This window comes from Sarcophilus harrisii, chromosome 2 (assembly GCF_902635505.1).
Source record: "Sarcophilus harrisii chromosome 2, mSarHar1.11, whole genome shotgun sequence".
NCBI lineage: Eukaryota > Metazoa > Chordata > Mammalia > Dasyuromorphia > Dasyuridae > Sarcophilus > Sarcophilus harrisii.
The window spans coordinates 503,751,945-503,775,199 of record NC_045427.1 but is presented as its reverse complement, the minus strand read 5'-3'; the positions used below and the strand labels follow the sequence as shown (position 1 = coordinate 503,775,199).

General features: G+C 36.0%; 1 protein-coding gene across 3 annotated transcripts in view; it reads right to left on the bottom strand.

The window, feature by feature from the left end:
• Nucleotides 1-23,033, bottom strand: part of MAPK6 (mitogen-activated protein kinase 6) — a 50,746-nt gene extending 27,713 nt beyond the window's left edge. For 2 of the 3 annotated variants that reach the window (XR_004232380.1, XM_031955209.1), the window contains exons 1-3: nt 22,883-23,033; nt 5,847-7,034; nt 3,329-3,473 (exon numbers count right to left, since the gene is read on the bottom strand). Coding sequence is in view for 2 of the 3 variants with exons in the window: in XM_031955209.1 (XP_031811069.1) it covers nt 3,329-3,473; nt 5,847-6,401 (700 nt within the window). In the remaining variant the exon portion in view is untranslated. Of the gene's footprint in view, nt 1-3,328; nt 3,474-5,846; nt 7,035-21,158; nt 21,322-21,703; nt 22,310-22,882 lie in introns of those variants that run through there. The other variant, XM_031955210.1, reaches the window with a different exon arrangement.
• Nucleotides 23,034-23,255: the final 222 nt, after the last annotated feature.

The following is a 23,255-nucleotide window of genomic DNA, read 5'->3' as shown; positions in this document are numbered from 1 at the left end:
GTCATATACACACTAATTAACAGTCAGAATTCAAACTAAAAAACTCACATTCCAGATGCCAGGCTCTACTATACCATACTGTCTTCTCCACTATTTCGGTTTTTTGTTTTTGTACCCCAGAACCCAGCAGACTCTCTTACACATATCAGACCCTTGAAAAATATTTAATTGAACACATATTGCATTACCCAAAATAATTCCCATTATATTTTGTAATGTACCAAATAACACTTATTTAGCTGAAATGTACATTTTATTAGATTTATAAGCAGTTTCTACTTTTTTACCATCTAGGAGATTTTTTTTTTGTTGCTCATACCTTATCTTAGTTAATTCATTAGCTGGGACACCATATCAAAACAACACTGTATAATATAAATAACAATAAAATTGAAATTAAAGACCATAGTCATAATCTAGTCCTTGCATAGCTATTAAGGAGCTTATAAACTTTCAACCAATTAGCATCTCTAGACCACAGTTTCTACATAAACAAAATGATAAAAAAAAAAAATCAATCTTGGTATCTCCAATCCAAGGTCCCTTCTAGTTGTAAAATTCTGTTTCTAAACCTCAATGTTTCTAGTGGGAAAAAAGACTCGAGTCCTATGCACTAGCTCTTTTTAAAAAGAACATTTCCCATCATTCTATTTTCTGATATGGTTCCTAACACAGCACTGCAGTAAAGATTAGAAAGTAACTATTCATTAAAATGTTGGTTAGAGATCATAAAACTAAACACAATTTTCAGCTTCCAGATACTAAGTATTCTTATTAATTGAATGACCAAGGCAAATCACATTCTCAACAATCTGAGTTTCCATATTTATAAAAGAAAGAATTAGACCAAATGATTTCTCAGTTTTCTAAATAGCTTTCTATAAACCTAAGAGATAACAGATGTGAAAGCTTATTGTAATCTAATAAAAACTACAATACAAATGAAAGATATAATTGATAGCCCCCAAAACTTGTGATGTTTACTTGTGACCATTCAAGACTGCCAAATATTCAATATATGTCAACTTCTATCACCTTTTTAGGAGTTTACTGATGCACCGGAGTGGCATTTAACAGGAAAAGAAGGTAACAATGAGTTTTTCTAAAAATAGATCCTCTAAACTCAATTCAAAGGAATTTTTGTGAACATCTCAAGTTTGCTACAGGAAGAGAGAAAAAAAGCATCAAGGTCACACTTCCCCAGAAATATTTTTCCAAAGTGAACTGGATTCAAAGAGATCATATCAATAAAGCCCCTATAAAATGTGAATAAATCAGATGGTTTATTCTAGCCAGTATCAGCATTAGGTTTTATAACATTTATATTTGTGTCATTTAACATATACAGTTCTTTACATCTATTCTGTAGGATTTGAAGCAAAATTTTACTGTTTATATTACAGATATGTATAGCTTCCTTCTTTAAGAGTGTTGGTTTCATAAGTTAAGAGCTGGAAGGCACTTTAGTAGAGTCCCACTACTTCAGCATATTCATTTTACAGATAGGAAACTGGAATCCAGAAAGGCAAGTGATGCCCCCAGCAATGAAAAAGCTTCAACTTGAATTCCATAACCTACCTCCCAGGCCAGAATTATTCCCTGAATCTCACCATTTCTCATAATGATCAAATTCCTCCATCACAAACTTTCTCCATGGCAGCAATGGTTTGCGATGAGAATTGAGTTCTACCTATTATTTAGCTCCATTTCTTAGGAGTCCTGTTTTTTTTCTAAATTTCCTGTCATGATCATATGTAATGGGTGAACCCTAAAGTTAATCATCAGGAAAAATTTACATGGATTCTGAAAATTCCACAAGTACACCCTTATTTATTTTTTAATAATAGATTTTTATTTTTCAAAATACATGCAAAGATAAGTTTTCAATATTCATCCTTGCAAAACCTTGTGTTCCATTATTTTCTCCCTCCCTCCCCACTTTCCCTTCCCTAGACAACAAGTAATCGAATATAAGACAAACATGTGCAATTATAAGCGAATATTTGTAATGAGTACTAACAATAAAAATTACTTTAAAATTATATTATGCTTATGCTTTCCTTAACACAACTCTTATGCCATCAAAAGCTAAACTTTCTTTAAAACTGATTTCTTCCTACTTACTTACTGACCTCCCCACAACAGGGTAGAAAATAAAAGGCAGGTCTACTCTAGAGATCAAATGTCTAACAAAATAATGAGGAAATTGAATTGTCATATCATTTTTTTCTTCAAAAAACTTTACAACATTCCTATTTTCTACTTTATCTTACCTAAGCTCTTCATTGGTTTCTAACACCCTTCTTAATCTTGCCCATTCTATCCAAATTTTGATTTTCATTTATCTCCAACATGAATTCCAAAGCTCTAATCTGGATGTTTTTCTGATTGTTACATAAAACATATTGTATTCTGGCTTCACACTACTTGTATTTTTTTCTACCCTTATCTATCTAAATCCCACCCAATTATACAGGCCCAAGCTCTAATCTTGCCACTCTTAAAAAGCCTTTTCTGACTACTCCAGCCCTCACTAGTATCCCTAAGAATAACCCAATTGTACTTAGGTTTACATTTAAAACTGAAACATAGTGCCCTTAATTATACTCTGGGGGAATCTGATGTTTATTACATTAGCTTTATCTTCACAAACAAACTATTTGTTGACAAAAACTATACCATGTTCTACTTCTCTATCTAGGAGCTACCATAACTATCTTACAGGTAAGCTGGGCTTGATTAAAATCTTTGAAATCATCATTTTTGCCAGAAGTTCCCACCAAACATAATGCCAGAATATAGCAAGCACTCAATAAGTATTGGCTTTTAAATTTTTTTTTTTTTAAATTTCATAAGATTACAAAAGCCACTAAAATTGTGGTAGGAAAGACTTTGGAAGGTCAAAGAAAAAAAACAGCCAGGACTTCCAGCACTTGCAGCAACAGCATCAAAGACCAAAAGTGGTAAAATTGCACAGCATTAAGTGACAGACAGCATGTAATAACATAGGACCTTACTGACCTCAAATACAAAACTGAATTTTTAAATAAACTTACATAAAAGGACATCATAGAGTTAACTAAGTTCAAGTAAACAGAGGGTTTGCATGAAATATATTTTTAAAATCCAATACTCATCTTTAGATTTTGAAATTCTTCATTCTACAGTAAATTACTTGATAAAAAAATATATATATACACACACACACACATATATATATATATATCCCCTAAATAAATGAAAAATTACTTCTGAATTACATTAATTTCTACATTTTGTATGTGTGTGTGTATGGTATGTATACATATATATGAAAAGAAATTCAAACCTGCAAAGAGGGTTTTCCCAGTCAGCATTTCAGCAAAGATGCATCCTGCAGCCCACATGTCAATGGCTTTAGTATAGTTATTAGGAGAAAGTAAAAGTCGTGGAGATCTGTACCATTTAGTAACCAATCCTTCAGAAAGATGACCCTAAAAAAATGAAAAACTTACTTTCACAATGTTATTTTAACAAATGACAGCAAATACATAAATCTGACCTAAAAAAATATTTAAATCTAAAAAACCAATGTGGAATTTTAAAATTATGCCTTTTTGGAGGACAATGGCTATCCTGGGTACCAATTCCCTTAAGGAGATCTCTTAAATTCCATTTTCATAGCAGATAGGCTTCCCACTACAATATGCATGCAAAAATGCAGATTTCATTCAACACTTATAGGTCAAAAATGTTATGGAAATCAGGAGTACTACTAAGCCAATAATACAAAAATGTTTAAATCCTCAAAGCCTTAGAGAAAAGTTCATAGACTTTTGATCTGTTTTGAGAAACAAAAGGATATGATGTAATTAATAAATGTAATTTCTTACAACTATGCTTAAATATAACTCCATTATATATTCAAAATGGTTAAGATATTGTCCTTCACATATTTATAGTTATATGCACAAGTATAACTCACTTTATTAATCAAATTATGTGTCCAAAGTAATTTGCACTGGAATTGAAGCATTTAAAAGGCAAATGGGGAATTTAGACAAATTGTGAATAATTTAACTTCTGTACAAATTAATATTTCACATTATATCATGCAAAAACAAATTAATATTTCACATTATATCATGCAAAAGCAAGGTTGAATTGTATATTAAAGAATTACAAAGAAAGAAAATATCATAAGCTTTCAAAGTAGCTAATCAATTATTTTATGCCTTAAGGTAGAACCATACTTATCAGTAATATCCCCCACTATTAAATTATTTTTTATTCATTTAACATAAATGAACCAAATCAAAGCCCAAAATATGTAAAAACAGGTCCTATAAATAAGTGAAACCAGTCTTTTAATTGAAGGTAATGCTATTGTGTTTGTTTCTCTATAGATATGAAAAAATTTGGCTTTAAAGAAAATATCCAACTGATATTCGATAAAAAGAAAGAAATTCTTGATCATCAGAATGATAAACACTGAAAAAAAAATATACTACAGGACTCCAGGATGTCTCTGGAGTTGAAGCCATTCAAGCATATACAACTTTATGTCCTAGATCATTTTCACATGTCTTTAAATAGAGGGTACTGGGCTTGATATTACTTGAGATTTTCTAAGTCCTATGATTCTGTATTGAAGGGTAATGGTGGTATAGTGGAAAGAGAGAAGGCCTCCCAATCTAAAAGAACTGGGTTGAAGTCTTGTTATTGATAAGCACTGGCTATATGATTCTGAGCAAGTCACTTAATGTCTCAATGCCCCAGGCAACTAGCAATTTTTCTTGTTGGTTTTTCCCTTTCGTTTTGATTTTTGTCTCCCAACATGACTTAAGAAAATATTAAAAAAGGTTTATATATAAATGGGGGAGGTGGAGAAACCTAGCAATTATACAGTTAATACAGAAATGTTTTAGATGACTGAACGTGGATAATGTATAGCAAATTCCTTGCCTTTTCAAAGAAGGGAGAGAGAAAGGAGAGAATTTGAAACTCAAAAGTTTACAAAAATAATATTAAAAATTGTTTTTACACGTAATTCAGAAAAAAAAAATTTTTAAGGCTAGCAGATGTTGATCTGTGTTGGTAAAAGTAATTCCTTACTAGTTGTCTATAACAATGAAATCACAGAACAGATGCATTATATCTAAAGATCCTTTCCCTTTTTATTCTATTTAATGGAACAGATATAATCTAACAGATTTAAATTTGTGTCACTTATACAATTAGAAAATTTAGTTGATAACCATTTATTATCAATTATCCTCAATAAGTGAAAAATGTAATTCATTTTTAAATTTTGTGTGTGCATGTGTGTATGTAAAAAGAAATTCAAACCCGCAAAAAAGGGTTTTCTCATTCAGTATTTCAGCAATGTAACAAGAGATGGGGATTATCACACACAAATACAAGGGCCCAAATCTAATTTTATAACCTTCTTTATCACAACAAAAAAAATAAAATAATGGATAATAGGAATTCCTATTTAATTTCCTCTTTTCATCCTTTAGTGAAGCTATTGAAACAATGAATAAAATTAAGCAAAAGGTCAAGTCAAATTCCCTAAGTACACCTGGGATAAAATCAAAAATTACTTTGAGTCTGTAAAACTCACAATGCAATTCCCAACATGGATAGCATTCATTTCTATTTCTCTAACCAAAACATTAGGATACCTTCTCACCTAATTTACCCAACAGGATTGTAGCATGAATAAAAAGATCTTTGGAAATTAAGGTTGTTAGGAAATAGGAAAGAGAGCAGCTACAAAAAGAATGAAGATTCTCACCTCAAATTTTTTTATGGATTATTGCACAGGTGCACGTGTGTTACTATGATCCTTTTCTTTTACATACCTTATGTGAATAATGGGGATCCATAATCCGGGCAAGACCAAAGTCACCTATCTTCAGCACCAAGTCTTCAGTATTAATGAAAAGATTAGCTGGTTTGAGATCTCTGTGCAGTACATTTGCAGAATGAATATACTTGAGCCCACGTAGCAGCTGATACATGAAAAGCCTGGCATGCTCCTCCAGTAAAGGGCCCTGCTCTAGCAGATTAGCCAAGTCTGTCTCCATGTACTCCTGAACAATGTAAACACTGTTCAGCTCTGTCAGAGAGCCCACATCATCTGTTAACTGACTTCCACTGGGACCAAGAATTTCAAATACTTTCACAATGTTATCATGGTCGAGTCTTCTAATAATTTTGATTTCTCGTAAAGCATGTTTAACACTCTGGGGATCTGTAAGAACAATTTTCTTGACAGCCACTCTTTTGTCACAGTCATTATCGACAGCAGAAAAAACTAAGCCATTGCCACCACAACCCAGTGGTTTTAAGTCCATATACCGAGAGCCCAGATCAAAACCATGAATGTTCATGAGACTTTCAAACTTTTCTGCCATTTTGAGACACTTAATATTATTTTTCCTTTCAAACTGATGAACTTGTGTAAACACGGAAGGAAACTGGCATCAAAAAGAAAGATCTTTCAAAAAGGGAGAAAAATAATTCTGCTTCCACTCCAAGATGGTTTCTTGATACTCATCGCATGTGCCAACCAGGCCTGGTGAGTTCCCTTCAAATTTACAGCTTGTAAGCTCTAACTCATACTGAGAATTAGAAAGATTGCAGTATCCATAGCTCAAGATAGGGGCAGCAACTCTGCAAACATTTAAAGAAAACACTCAAGAAACTCAAACGGAATGAAATGACATACTATGCACTCAGCTTTACTGTGCTAAACGAGTTAACATTTAACAAAAAAGTGAATAAATATGCACACAATAGGCTTCTCTGAACATTCTCCTCACAGTGCAGATACATTCAGTGTTGGACTGGTCCTGAGCAGCATCATTTCTAGGGTGCCAGTAAGCACTACTTTAGTTTTGTTTCTTTTCCTCCTTTGTTTACTGTTTATTTGACTAGGAAGCTCTGGCAGCTGTTGGTTTACAGAAGATGTCTTTTGTTAGTGATCAGGTGGCTCCAGCTCACCACAATCACAATCAAAGCTACCATCCATTTTATTCTGTGACAACCTGGAAAGAAAGGAAAAAAAAAAAAAGAAATCAGTAAAATTATACTACAGACTATATTGCTTCCCTTCTACTTCAGCTACAGAATATTCTTATCAAAACTATATACACTTACATATATTGTATTTAACTTATGTTTTAACATATTTAACATGCATTAGTTAACTTGCCATCTGGGGGAGGAGGTGGGGGGGGAGAAGGAAGGGAACAATTGGAACAAAGGGTTTTGCAATCGTCAATGCTGAAAAATTACCCATGCATTTATCGTGTAAATAAAAAGCTATTAAAAAAAAAAAAAACTATATACACTTAAAACTGGAAAATTTTCCTCTTTATTATAAAAGGTTAATTTTCAAACAATTAAGGGCTCACAGAAGTTTGCCTTACCAACAAGGTCACAGTGTAATATGGTGGACACATCTTTATTTTATTTTATTTTATTTTTATTTAATAGCCTTTTATTTACAGGATATATGCATGGGTAACTTTACAGCATTAACAATTGCCAAACCTCTTGTTCCAATTTTTCACCTCTTACCGCCCCCCCCACCCCCTCCCCTAGATGGCAGGATGACCAGTAGATGTTAAATATATTAAAATATAAATTAGATACACAATAAGTATACATGACCAAAACATTATTTTGCTGTACAAAAAGAATCAGACTCTGAAATATTGTACAATTAGCTTGTGAAGGAAATCAAAAATGCAGGTGTGCATAAATATAGGGATTGGGAATTCAATGTAATGGTTTTTAGTCATCTCCCAGAGTTCTTTTTCTGGGCATAGCAGGTTCAGTTCATTACTGCTCCATTGGAAATGATTTGGTTGATCTCGTTGCTGAGGATGGCCTGGTCCATCAGAACTGGTCATCATATAGTATTGTTGTTGAAGTATATAATGATCTCCTGGTCCTGCTCATTTCACTCAGCATCAGTTCATGTAAGTCTCTCCAGGCCTTTCTGAAATTATCCTGTTGGTCATTTCTTACAGAACAGTAATATTCCATAATATTCATATAGGTGGACACATCTTTAATGCTGTTTCTGGCAGTTTCAGTATGGTGGCGGGTACGTTTGACCCTACCAGATTAAGACTAAAGTACAAACACACAGCCCACCATTTCATCTTTATTCTTGTGACAGTCACCTTCCAGATGCTTACTCATCACAAAGACTATGAAGTAACCTCCTTTCAGGCTGATAAGCTCATCTAGTAAGGCAAATAACACCATCAGGAGAACGTGGTGATGGCTGAGCTTCAGTCAAAGATCTTGAGCAAGAGAGCATTACTTCACAGTCTTCTACTCACTCCATGACTCCCTTATTATATAATCCTCTGTGTCTAAATCTGAGAACTTAGTATGACAAGGTCCTTAAGAAATCACAGCCCATAATTCCTTCACTCATTTGTGTCTCCCAAAAGAGGTAAGGAAAAGCAAAAATCAGCTTAAAATCAAGGGATATTCTCCCCTAACTCTACACACTTGATAATACTTTGCACAAAAATGAATGATTACACACGCACATAGCCAAAGCTTACAATGATAATTTTGGGGAGGATTGAAGATAAAGACTAGATCAGAAAGAGGTAATTATGAGAATTGAGTTGGCTTGATTGAATTGGCTGCTTCTCTAGATCTGACATTGGTTGCTTTTCCTACATCACCCAGACCTCCCCCTTTTCCTTCTCCTGCCACCTAAGCTAAGTGCTCTGCATCAGTATCTAACTGAGGACGGACTCTTTATAAAGGCAAAGTTGTGCTAGGGCAGAAATGAAAAAACAAACACAGAAACAACAACCCAATTTACTTATGCCAAAGGAACTAGATCCCCCACCCCCCAACAACCTGAGAAATCACTTATCTCAGATCTTTAGTCAAGAAAGAAAAGTATAGCTTCAATTAACATGGTCTGGGTAAGAAGCTTATACAGCTTGCTATTTAGTTTAGTGGAATTTCCACTTTTCTTTCCCACTGATTTTCTACTTTTCACTCTTTTCCACTGATTCATTCAGCTGTCTTGTATTAATACTTGTCATCTGAGCTCACTTAGAAAGATGGTTTTATATTTAGTCCTCCTCTACAATAACCTCACCCCCAACCTGATCATCCCATTGCCAAATATGCAAAGAGCATAAAGAAGCAAACAAATCCAGCAAACTTCTGTTCCCATGATAAACACTGACAGGGACTGGAGAAATGAACAAGAACACATTACATTTGAAGATAAGGACTAGATTATAACTGTATATAACCTAATTATTGGGTACCTGACCTGGTTCACATGCCACAGCATCTCACACCTCAATGCTCTGAACATCCTAGAACTATATGGTAGTTGTGGAAGATACTTATTCGTCCCTCAGATCTACACAGAAAACTCTGATTGAAACTGGTTAGTCCCCATAGCCAAAGTCATCAAAGATAGGTTTCAAAAACTAAGAAGGTTTCTATTGTGCAATGCCCTAGAGATAATGATGAACTAGTCTTAAGTCTCAGAATCAACAATTGCCTAATTCAACCTAGTGAGTAGACAGAAGAGCATGTGAGCTCATCAGGTGATGCCCAAATGGTGCTCAGGAACATCATTATGACTACAGCTGCATTAAATAGTGATTTACACGAGATGTGTTATCTCATTTGACCCTCAAAACAACCCCTTGAGATAAGTGCCATTATCTCTACTTACAAGATGAGAAAATTGAAGCTCAGAGAGATTTAGTAACCTGCTTATAGTAACAGCTAGCAACAGTACCATTGTCCTGCTCTTTCCACTATATTGGAAATTGCCTCTCAGATGCAGAGATAATGCCTAATTTTTTTTTCTACATCACCCCCACCCCAATTCCTTCAGGAACATTATTATCCAAATGCTTTTGTAAATGTTATGTATATTTGTCATCTACAATAGATAAAAACATTTCGTGAGCCTGCTATTACTAAGTACCCAATTATTCTGAATTCATATCTATCTTAAATGTAAGAATTAAGGATTGACTAGATAATCTTGTTAAATAAATGGCGTGCTTATTAAAAAATTTTTATTTAATGTTAATGGCAGCTACATGCTAGAGAATTCATTTAAAAAACACTGGGCTAGGCTATGGGGATACAAAGGAAAAAAAGGAAAGTCCTTCCTATTAAGAAGTTTGCATGAGAAGAGGGGTAAGGAAAGGGGACAAGAACACAAAGATAAGCAAACACAAAATATAGATTAAACAAGTATTTTTGCAGAACCTACTACTTACCAAGCATTGTATACCAAGTCATAAGGAGACAACAACAGAGCTTACATTCTAACAGGAAGGGGAACATTGGTACAGATGTATAGCACAAAGCCCTTTGTGTGAAGAATAAATAGGGCTGTTCAAAGTGCTAAAAAAAACAAAACAAAACAAAAAACCCAAGTAATAGCCAAGACCTTCTATTTGATCCTAGAGGTAAACAGAGAACCACTGGACTTTACTGTGTAGTGGATATAAGATGGCCAGACCTACACTTTGGTAGCAGTATGGAAAATGGATGGGAATGGGGGAGAGAAATCCAATTAGGAAGCTTTTGCTATAATCCCAGTGAAAATAAATGAAGGCCTGAACCACGGTGGTAGGATCCCGTGAAAGATGTTGCAGAGATACAAAAACTGATTGTATATGGGGGTGGAGAGAGGTTAAGAGTGAGAGATCAAAAATGATACTAGGCTGCAAATGTAGATAACTAAAAAGCGGCAATCTCTTACTTTGTAAGAGAAGTGGTTTTAAGTGAATACATGAGTTCTATCTTGGAGATGTATGGGAATGCCTATTAAAAGGATAGGCATAGGCAATGATGATGAATGACAAGAGCTCAAATATGAGGGGGGTCATCTGGAATGATAACTGAATTGCAGAGGAGTTAATAAAAATAGAGGGAAGAGTGCTATGGACAGAGCCTAGGGAATACATTGGCAAGGGACAAGGATGGCAGAAATTAGAGAAGAGGAAAGCGAAGATTGGAATAGGCCTTGTTTAAGAGGTGACACTTTAGCTAAAGCTTGAAGGCAGCTAGGAAGACCAGACAGAAGCGAGGAGTACTTTCATGTACAACAGATAGTCCGTACAAAGGCAGGGAGAAGAGAGAAAAAATGATATCTATAGGGCCCAAAAAACACCTTAAAAAGTAAAGTGAAATAATTTTGGAAAGTAGATGGAGATAAACAGAAGACTTTGCATTTTACTCTAAGTTTCCTCATAATAGAGATTGTCTTGTTTCTGTATATATATTCTCAATATTTAGAATCCAGTAAATCTTAATACATGCCTGATTGATGGACTGATCCTAGAGGTAACTAGGTTTTACTGGAACTTCTTGAGCCAGGATGGTCTGATTTTAGGAATTTCAATGGCAGCTGTATGGAAGATAGATGGAAAAGTAGAAAGAACAGATTCCACAATTAGCAGATTATAGTAGTAATCTAGATGAGATGTAATGAGGGCTGAAACTAGAGCAGTTGGGACAGGAATTGGAGAGGAGATTGAAGAGAGATAATGTGGGTGAAGAATCGGCAAGAGTTGACAAATGACTGGATACTATATGAAAGCACATAGTCAGAGATGTTTTTCTCTTGATCACTCAATTTCTGGTACTCATCAACTAATCCCTCATTTCTAAGCATGTCTCACCTAAATTTAAATTTAAATCCAAGAGACAGGAAAATAAAGGACACATAGCAGTTTCCTTTCCCAATCTCTACTGCATATCATCTCTAGGAATATAACTAGTCTATAAACTGATTTTTTTCCTTTTCCATTCATAATTTAGGGTTTTTCTCACTACTTCATTTCTAGTCTCCCTCTCATAGCTTCACACTGAACTTCACTATCTCTTGCCCTCCAATCCATTTGCTGATTTCTCTCATATCCTACCCCTACTCATTTTTAAGGTATTATTTTCCCTCTTTTTCTAAGGGTAGCTCTGTTATTCGGGGAGTTTAGGTAACATTTGTGAATAGCAGAAGACTGTACTTGGGGACAGAAGAGAGAATCAGAGAAGACACAGAACCTGCTCTTAAGCTGCTTATACTCTAACCATACTCTTTGAAGGGCACAATAAAACTGCTAGCAACTAAAAAAAAAAAAAAAAAAAAATATATATATATATATATATATATAATATATATAAACCATTTCTCATTAAGTAAATTATTTAGATTATGAACAAAGTTATTTTTTTAAATCACAAATTATTAATAATTATATGAAACACTGTTCCAAATCACTAAGAGAAATAAAACAACCTTAAAGTTTCCCCTCACACCCAAATTAATAAAGACAGAAAAAGATGGGAATAGTCAATGTTGGGTGCATTATGGGAAGTTGGGTGAAAACTGCCTGTGAAATGGGGAAAGTAATTTAGAATTATGAAAAGACTGAAATGTCCAATATCTTTTGATCCAGAGTTTCCATTGCTAGTTAGGTGAATATTCCAAAGAGGTCAATGAATTTTTTAAAGCCCTACATACAACAAATATTTATATTAACCTTTCATCTAGTAGCAAATAATTAAGAACAAAGTAGAGGATTATTAATTGAAGAAATGCTAAGCAAAGTTGTGATACATAAATGAAAGAATATTGCTGGGCTGTAAAAATATGTAATATGCCCCCCAAAAAAGAGAAAGACATGAAATAATGCAAAGTGAAATAGCCAGAACAAGGAAAACATCACACATAATGACAATGTAAATAGAAAAGACAACAACAAATCAACACAATTCTGGGAATCATAGTAGTCAAACTTGACTCCAAAGAAATTATAAGAAAGTATCTCTCTACTCCTTTGGAGTACTGAGTGTTGTGTAACATTTGTCACACTTTTTTCATGTGTTAAAGTATGCCTCATTTGACCTTAAAGAGACAATGGATCCAATAAAGGATAAAGTTTCTTTAGGCAATTATGTATCACTCTCTCTTTTCTTTCCTAGAAATCCTGAAAAACCTCAGCTCAGAAAGTTTTAAAATGAAAGAGTAACTTGGCTTTGCCTTGGATATAAATATGGCTCGCAATATCCAATGTGATGGACAATCAGATACACTGTAGTCTTACTTGGTCCTGGTGTCCATGTGATAAGTCTGTATTATGAATGAAAGAGTGATATTAAGAAAACTATATAACACAACATTCTGAAAGGTCATGTTAGTAAGTTCAAAAATCAAGATTGTGCAAGCTTAAAAGTTACAGAGCTACCAAGACCTTTCTATCATTACTATCAACAACCTGTCATAATAGTGTAATAGTTTGTGCAACCTGCATAACTTTCAAGCTTAAACATCAAAGCTTACATAATTGCATTAGTTTCCCAAGTTATACAAGGTGAGAGGGACAGCAAAGTCATGCTAAGCAAGTCTATACAGAACAGCACACCTCTAGATTCTCATTCGACAGATCCTAGTACAGCATAGGCTCTAACTGGGAACAAGACAAACTAAAGCTACTTCTTCCCAGCATATATGATACCTTGCTAAATCCATAATAAAATAAGCGTGAGAAAGAAAGATGGAATAACTACCAAAGATATATCATACTAACAATGTTAATCAATCAGTTCGTGTTCCCCTTCTCCTTTTTAAGTTACTAAATTTACTAAATTAAGTTATTAATTTAGTTAGTTATATAAAATTGGGGAGAGGGGGGAAGAAGAGAAGCTTAATTCAACAATATCATAATTTCACTATTAACAGCAACAAGACCCACATGGGAGAAAGAGAAAAAACATTGCAATAATTATGGTTTTTGAAAAGTGTGTTAAATAATTAATCCACAAAAATTTGGGGGATTATGTATACATACTTTCTCCCCATTTTACTATTTGATGGCCTCCCCAAAGAGTTGTATCACTGAAAGAAATGAAATTCAAATTCACTAATTTAAATGTAGCAATGTGTAGTGAAATACAAAACAGTAGGCATTTGGGCACTGTGATTTGAGTATTCACTCCTTTTAAACAGACCAAAGTGCTTTAAGATCAAATGGAGTAGACCACCTGGATTCATAAAGAACCTGAGTTTTAATCTTGACCTTGAATAAGTCACCTCACTTCTCTCTAGGCATCAGTTTCCTCATACAGAAATGAGAAGATTAGTCTAATTCTTTCTAAGGTGCCTTCCAGCTTTACAATTATGATTTTATAATCTCTCTTCCAAATGAAAGAGGGGACAAGAAAACAAGGAAGGCTTCTGGGTATTAAAGGTATGGGTAGGCTGTCTAGAGATGAGAGGAAGAAAGGAGAAGGAACATTCGAGATTTAGAACACAAACTATGATCTGTCGTCCAAAGGAGTAATGAAAGAATCAGGAGGGCTTTTGTGTCAATGTCCACAACTGAATCCCCTGGAAAAGAAAATAAATCCTCCTCTTAGATAAAACGATCCCTTGACGAAATTCCTTTAGATTTTAAATTCTCCCATACCCTATACATACTATTAAACTAGGATACTAACTTTAAATTGGTGACCAAATAGCTTCCAAGCACATCAATTTAAAGAGAAGTTACTATAAAAGTTACTATAAAACCCTGGGCACTTTTAGTGGTTTGTGAAGAAATACATTCTTCAGAGTTAAAGTTTGAATTTCTTTTGGAAGTTTTCTTAAGGTTAAATCTGTTTAAAACAAAACTACTTCTATCACTCCATAGTGTATATTAAATACACGATCCATATTATTAATGAATTAATGGGTTATGATGAGATATAGCTCAGTAAGTAGTAAGGTTCCCTGAAAAATCAAACACAGGTACATCACATTCAAATCCTACACAATCAAGGAGAATTCCCTAGGAATTGGCAGTCAACTGTAGAGTATATTTTTAATCAAATGGATAGATGAGTTTTTAACAGATATATTATTATAGTATAGACTGAATTGTGAATTTATCTAACCATTCTGCAAAGCAATTTGGAACTATGAGTTAAAAATTACTTATTTATGCATATGCTTTTTGACTTAGTGATATCCTTAATAGGCTTATGCCCCAAGAGATCAACAAAAGGTGAAAAGGATCCATATTCATACAAATATTTTCAGCATCTTTTTTTGTTATAGGAAAAAACTGGAAACTAAAGGAATGCCCATCAACTGGAGAACAGAGGAATAAATAATGATATATATAGATATAGATATATTTGATGAAATATCATAAAGGAAGCTTTCAGAGAAAGCTGAGAAGACTTATATGAACTAATGCAGAATAAAGTGATCAGAACTAGGAAAACAACAAATAGAATAAAAATATTCTAAAGAGTAACTTTTAAACATTTTAAAATTGTCAACAATCAACATTATTCCAGAGGCCCCAATGATGAAACATGATATCCACCTTCTGAAAGAGGTGATGTATTCAAGATGCAGAAAAAGACATTTTTGGACATGGCCACTATATGAATTTATTTTGCTTGACTATATATTAATTACAAAGGTCTGGGTGAGGGACAAAGGTCCTCCCCTTTGTAGGGGAGGAGAGAATAATGATTCAGTTGCAACCCCCCACAAAAAAGGGGGGAGAATCAGTGAAGCATTTTTAAAAATGAACATAAGGGAACAGTTAAGAAAGCCAGAAGGAAACCCAAGCATTCAACTTTCAAAACTACATGTTAAATCTCCATTATATACTTAAAAGGAAAATCAAGTTGTATATAATAGATTCAGTTTTGTGTACAATCTCCTGTTCTAGGTGATATATAGAAATGCTCCATTTATTTAGTGTTTAAATTAACAATTTCTTAAAATCACATGTAGTAGCTGACTATAAATCTTATTTAACAATCATTTAATTAAACAATTGAGGATCCAAGAATGAAAAAATAAGTCCATATATTTGAGAAATTAATAGATTACTGAATATTTGATTTTTAGGGGTAAGGGAATTAAAACTATGTAAATAACTAAGATATCCACGCTAAATGATATGATAGAATAGAAATTACAAACCTAACTTTTTAGTATTTCAGAGAATATATATATATATATATATACTAATTATATAGAGAGCTAATACATACATGTTCATCAAAATCAAACAAATTCCTCTCTATAATTACAATTCAATAAATTTCAGAGGTAAGAGCAAATTACAAATTACAAATTTTTTTTAAGGAAAGATACTACTACTTATCAGCTTCTTGATCTTGGGTAAATTCTTTAATATCTTTGGGTCTCAAGTTCTTCCTAAGCAGAATGATGGAGCTGGACAAGATAAAGTAAATATTTTAGGTATAAAGAAGACAAAAAAGATGGAAGAGGAGGAGAGAGAGGGAGGAAGAGAATAAAGAAGTAGAAAAAGAAAGAGGAGGTAGTGGAGAAGAAATTACAGTTTACAGGGAATCTAAATGGCAGGGAGCTTTGGACTTGAAGTGTAAAGACGTGGTTTTGAATCCTATCTCAGAGGTTTACTAGTTGTGTGACATTTAGCAAGTGGTGAATGTTTCTATTTCTGTAAAATGAAGGGATTGGATAATAATGGCTTTTAAGACCCCTACTGGCTCTAAATCAATGATCCCATGAAACTATTTTAGTAAACTGGCATCCATAATTATTAAGATATGAATTCATTTAAATCATCAATAAATTCAGTTTTTTGTCATGGTTTTTCTTAATCACATCTATGTACATCTGAAAAATAATAATACATATATGTGTAAGGTATTATTGATTTCATCACAGCTGGCGTATTGCCAATTTATAGCTTTTCAAATCCCTTGAAAATGCCATGGTTTTCTCAAGGATTCAAGTCAGGGATAAATGTAATTGTCCAAAGCTACTTTATTCTTGATTCACAAGAGACTAAATCAATTATCCAGCTTTTAGCAAAAATAGGAAGCAAGACTCATGTGAAATAACATGAACTAGTACAACTCGGAACACAATGAAACACTAAATTTTGTGACAGACTATAAAGTGCTATAGAAGACTGGACCAGTAATAAAAATTCTGAAAAATGGGGAGGGTCAGTGAGAGCTGAAATGGGCAGGAAATGTTCAAGGATAAATAGAACCAGAGCTGGGCCTAGCATGATAAAATCACTTAAACACAACTGCAAAGCAGGTTCTGATCTGAATTAATGGAAGGATTTCTCTATATGTATCAAAACACAAATTCAGCTAAAAAAAAAAAAATACTCCAGGCAGAGAGAACAATCTAAGCAAAAGCATGACACAGCATGTTTACAGGAAAAGGTAAAAGTAGGGTGGGGTGGGGTGAGAGATCCCTGAAGAGGAGAGGAAAATTACAAAATTTTAAAAATTCAGTAGATTACAATATAATTTTAGAAGTATATCTCTGTAACAGAGTGCTGTTGTTCAGTTGTTTCAATCTTTTCAGTCTCTCTTTGATCCCATTTAGGATTTTCTTGGCAAAGATATTGGAGTGGTTTGCCATCACACATAAGCAACTGAGGTTAAAAAGGGTTAAATGACTTGCTCAGGCTAAGTGTATGAGGCCAGATTTACACTCAAGAAGAGGAATCTTCTTAATTCCAAGATTGGCAATCTATCCACTCTGCCACCTAAATGCCCTGGTGGTGAGGATGGCTAACTAGCCATCCAATACACCCAACCACTAGTATTGTCTCCAGTTGTATAAAAAAGATAAACAATTCCATAAGAAGTTCCTCTTGAAAGTATCATTAACTAATTCTAATTTCTTTCCCAAAATTAAGAGTAATGAAACTGCTGCAGAACCTCACTTCCCCGTTTGTCCATTAGCTTTAGCAATACAGCATTCACAAGATGATATTGTTAGAGAACTTGTAACACTGTTATAGAAGTCACTCATCTTTACAAGAAAACTAGCTGAGCTAGTTTTGAAAGTGCTAAGATTTTTCTAAAAACAAAAATATATTTACAACATAAAAAGAACCTGAAGACCTAATCAATTTTGTATATGCTTGTTGTGATAGGAGAGCCATATATACATAATCTATGTAAATATATGCATGTATACACAAACACACATACACTCCCCTCCTCCATGGTATAGAACTTAGCTACTTTAAAAATTAATTCAATAACATGGAGAAATAGATAACAAAACTGTAATAGTTGAAGTCTTCAGTGTGGCCCATTAGACTAGACAAATCTAACAAAAGGATAAACAATAAAGAGGCTAAAGTCTTGAACAAAACATGTTTGGCAATTAGGATTGTACATATTTTACTGCTATTCATTGTACTTTCACATAAATTTACATATACCAGAGTCTAGTGTCTTTCTGGATGTCCCTGTTCTGGCACCAAAATGTAGTGTGTTTTCTAGAGCCCCCAAATTGGGGTGCCAAAATATACAGTCCGGACTAGCTCTCTGGAGGACCTCAGGACCAGCTAAGAACAGCCAAGTCCTTGATCTTAGTGGAGGAGTGAAGGCGGCAAGAGACCGAGGAGAACCATCAAAGATGGAGCGTCCTTATTTCCAATCCTCTCAGCCCTTAAATACCTCAGTATGACTACATCATACTAAGCAATGCTAACTATGCACCCTGCTATTGATATGTAAATGCATCTTACAGTAAGTATCACTTGCTTCAGGTAGAATACAGGTGGTCCCCACCGCCCTCCTTGACTTTTTAAGAGTGAGACTCTCCAAAAGGAAGCCAAACCAGACACGATCAGCAGGTTCCCTCTGGGCTAAAGGGTCTTATACCTTACCTAAAGTTCCCCCACTACCTGTGGCCCTCTACATATGCTGATTACTCCTATATTGTGTAAATTCACCTTAAATATTTAGGCTTAATATAGGTGATACAAAAACTGCAAAAGCAAAACACCTATGTGTTAATACAGATTTTACATATAAAAATTTAATTCAAGTTTGTAAAAGTCTATATCTGCCAAATTATATTTTTAAAAATTAGACCCAAAACAAAGTCCAGTCATTCCTAGTACAATATTTTAATGATAATAAATCAATTTTTTAAACCCTTTAATATATAAAACAAAAGGGGATGAGACAAAACAAAATCATCTGCCTTAAATCTTATTGCTAATCTTATTTTAAGCCAACATACTAAACACTTGAGTTTTCAAGTCAGTCAAAGCTGTATCTTGTTACTTAACTCCAATTTAAGCCCTAATTTTGGAACAGTATGCTAAACAGCCTATCATGAAATACTGACAGATGAAAAAGTTTTAAGTGGCTATCATGCTGATCTATTTAAAATACTATTCATTATATAAGAAAATAAAAAGCCAACAAATATTTGTCAAATTTGGCATTGTTCTAATAGACTTTTTTAAAAAAATAAGTTATTTTTCAAAATATATGCAGTGTTTTCAACAAGCATCTTTGTAAAACCTTGTGTTACAAATTTTTCTCCCTCCCTCTCCCACCAGAAGCAAGTAATCCAATATAGGTTCCTCTAACAGACAAACTGAAAACCTAATATTTAGTTATATTTCTGATTCATTCTTGAAACCCTTAAAATAATTATTTCTTTCTAGGCAAATGTTATTGCAAAAGATATATAAACAGTAAAAACATAAATGAAGTCAGTTTAATAAACTAACAAATCTCTCAAAATACTACTGGCTGAACCAATTAACCTCACCAGGAAACCTTTAGAAAAATCTTTTTAAAATGTCAAAATTCCACATTTGAGCATCTAGTACTTAGAAACAAAACTACACTGACTTAAGGTAACAAAGATTCAAAAACCCATTTCATATTATAAAACGTTAAATCGAACCAAATACAAAATCACTTCATGGGCAAAATGGTAACTTTCTCTCTTTAGAATAGCACCAGAAATATTATGCATTTTGAACAATTTTAGCCTCATTAAATAAAATAGAGTATACTTGGAAAGGAGAGGGGAAAAAAAAGAGCCACGTTGCAGTCAGCAGTCAGGCTGAGTCATCATGGAACTCATAAAACTTGCTGTTCTTCTAACCTCCTTCTTATACTAAACTCCTCATAATAAAAAATGTGCACTGAGTCAGCAAATGCTACTTTTCCAGCCTATGAAAATTCTCAGAATTAATGCATATGTAAAAACAATGCAAAACTTTGAAAGGTTGTTAAATTCATAAAATAAAAAAACATTTCTTCCACTCATTGGATTGGATTGTTTAGAGGTTTGGGGAGAGAAGGGAGACAGCTTTGGTAAAGATTTTAATAACATCAAAGAAAGAAGTCGATCTATTTCAGGGTCTATTTCAGTTTTGAAGAAGGGGTGGGGGGGGATTCCTCCCAAGAGAGGAAGGAAATTATGTTTCTTTTTATGGTCTTTATCTATTACCTTTCAAGGGACAGAGTTTTGCATATAGTTTATAATTAACAAGTGGATGTCAATTGAAATTGAAATAAATTCTAGTCTTCTGCAAGGGTTGAACATCTGAAATCAACAAATGTATTTTACTTATAGGTTTCCATTTTCTAAAGTTTTTCCTTACATTAATATATAGAGGACAAAGTCTAGCATTCTCAAATCTGGCATATATCCTAGCTTATTTTAAGACCAGCCGGTCTTAAATTTTTTTTTAATTTTAAAAATGTTTTAAATTTTTTTAAAAAAGTGCATTTAGAAAAGCAAAACAAGAAATATTATAGTATTGCATATTCTGATCTAAAAGGTTTTTTTTGTTTTGTTTTATTTTTTATAATTTCTTACTAAAACAAATAAGTTTTAAGCCTTTTTCAGATTGAGGAAGGAAGAAAGCACAAGTCTAAGAAGTTTCCTTCAAGTGCTCTGCTCTGGATCCTTCAATCTTCTAGTCAAACAATTCTATCAAAGAATCCCATTGTGAAAATTATGCTTGTGATTAATAAACTCAAAAAAAAGGGAAATGAATCAATTCAGAAATTGTTTTTTTTAAAAAAAAAAGGGATAGAAAGACCGATCAATTTGATGAGTTGTTTGACATTGTAGTCTAGTTAAAAAGTTTGATGCTACTCCATACCCCATTAACTTTTCCCTTCCAAAAACTAACAGATAACACCAAAGGTGAAAATGACCTTTTAAAACAATCATTTTAGCAGTTCCACACCACTTTCTACCATTACTGTGTTCCTAAATACAGTTTACTATTTCCCCTCACCAAGTTTTTCCCAAAGAGTGCACAAAAGAAAAAAAAAAATTCTTTTTATTTACCCTAAACAATCCTTACCGGTTGCAATTTAAATGAAGACAAAACTCCAGTATTTTTCAGTGCATCTCTGGGAAGTCATGGATCAAAAATAAGATGATGAGGATACACTAACTCGATTGAATTTCACAGAATTGACAAAAGTAGATTTTTTAAAATGCTGACCTCTCTACAAACTACCACTCTACACAGAAAAGAAAGTAAAAGTGTCTTGGAACATACAAGAAAATTTGAAAACAAATAAAAAATCGCTTTTACTGTACCCCGGAGTAGCCTAGATTAGCAACTTGAGATTTCAGACAACTTTTTATGTAGCAACTGCTACGTAGTTTATCAAGTCCTCGGGTGCCTTAGCCTCGTAGGAGTCAGCTGAGGCAGAGTCACCAGGGGGGTGGGGAGAGAGGAGATCCGGGAAACTATTTCGACCAGCAAAATGCCAGGAAAGCGTGAGAGGCCCCCATCACCACAAACCACCCGTGGGATTTCCCCCTCCGGGGGGCACCTACAAACCCCAAACCATTCTAATCTCTGCCCCTAAGGAGAGGGCTGAAAAGTTTAATGCCCACCTCTCTAAGAGCCAGAGTGACAGAAAAGCCAAATTCTGGGAAGAAAGAAGGGAATGGGGGCGGCGCCCCGTCCCAGAGTCAGTAGAGGAGACCCTAAATCCTGGGAGTGGGGGAGGGGACAGGTCTTCAATCAGTGGGACTCAAGAGTTGCTGGCGCAGAAAGGGTCCTTGAGTTGCTAGGCCAGTGGGAGGAAACCCCAAGTTCCCGAGGCAATACGGGGAGTTCTTGGAGCAGTGGAAGAACTTAATTGTCCACATTGGAGGGAACTAAATCCCCGGACAGGAGGGATCAAGTTTTCCAGGTCAGAAGGGCGCTGGGAAAGACCATAGGTACGAAGGCAGCGGGGAACTTTAAGCCCCTGGGGGGAGAACCTAGTTCCCAAGTAGAGAAGGGGTCTCCAAGTCCGAAGGGCAGAGGAGGGCCATAAGGTCCCGGGGCACGGGAAGAATATAAGTCCCCAGGACAGCGGGCACCAGTCCTGGGGGCCGCCCCCCGCTAAAGTGGCTCGGGATCACCAAAGAGAGAAGTCAGGGGACCCCCGACGCCGGGAAAAAGGGGGCGAGGGATTACACCGCCCCCTATCCCCAGCCGGCGGCGGCCTCTCCCAATCCCGGTCCCCCCACCCCAGCAGTGGGAGGAGCGGGCGTCGCGCCCCACGCCGCGGTATCAGCTTCCCCGGCCCCGCAGGAGGCGAGGTGGGGGGCGAGGCGAGGTGGGGGGCGGGGCAGAGGAGGGCGAAACCGGGCAGCAGCACGCGGATACCCCCTTCCCCCCCCCCCCCCCCCCCCCCCCCCCCCCCGCCGACCCAGGCCGGTCCAGGCTGTTCCGGCTCCGGGGGAGGAAAGGACATGGCTCGGCTAGAGAGGCCAGGCTGGGCAGGGCACAGGAGGGAGCTGGAGGAGGGGCGGCGGGAAAGAGACGAAACAAAAGCGCCTTTGTTAAGCGGCAGCCGCCGCCGCCGCCGCCGGAGGGAGGGTCACACACAATGGAGGAGGAGGAAGAGGAGGAGGAGGGAAGGAGAAAAGAGAGCTGAACCGGCCTCGCGGCCGCCGCCACCACCGCCGCCGCCGGGCCCTCCTGGACTCGGTGTCTTGTTCCCCCGCCTCTCGCCAGCCGCCTGTCCCTACCCCACCTTCCCAGCGGCCCTCAGCCCCCACGGCCGCGCCGAACACACTCACGGGACTTCTCCGACTCATCGAGGCAGTGCAGGGCCCGCAGACAGCCCCTAAGGTCGGCTCCGGTCTCCGGCGGTGTTGGCGGCAGCGGCGTCTCCAAGGCTCTCGCTTTGCCGCAGTCGCCGCCATGTAACCCCGACCCGAGAGAGAGGGCGAGGGAGGGAGGGGGGAGGGGGAGGAGGAGGTATAGGGGAGGGGCCCCGCTGGGCCACGCCCCTAGGAATACGTCACAGGCTCCCTAGCAGGGTTCCCAGCCCAGGGCCCCCCCCCCCCCCCCCACTCCCAGGCCCGCTTCCTTTTTTCCTGTTGGCTGCTTGCCACAGACACGCGCAAGAATTTCAAATGCCGGGGACCGGGGCAGCGAAGGCCGAGGGAC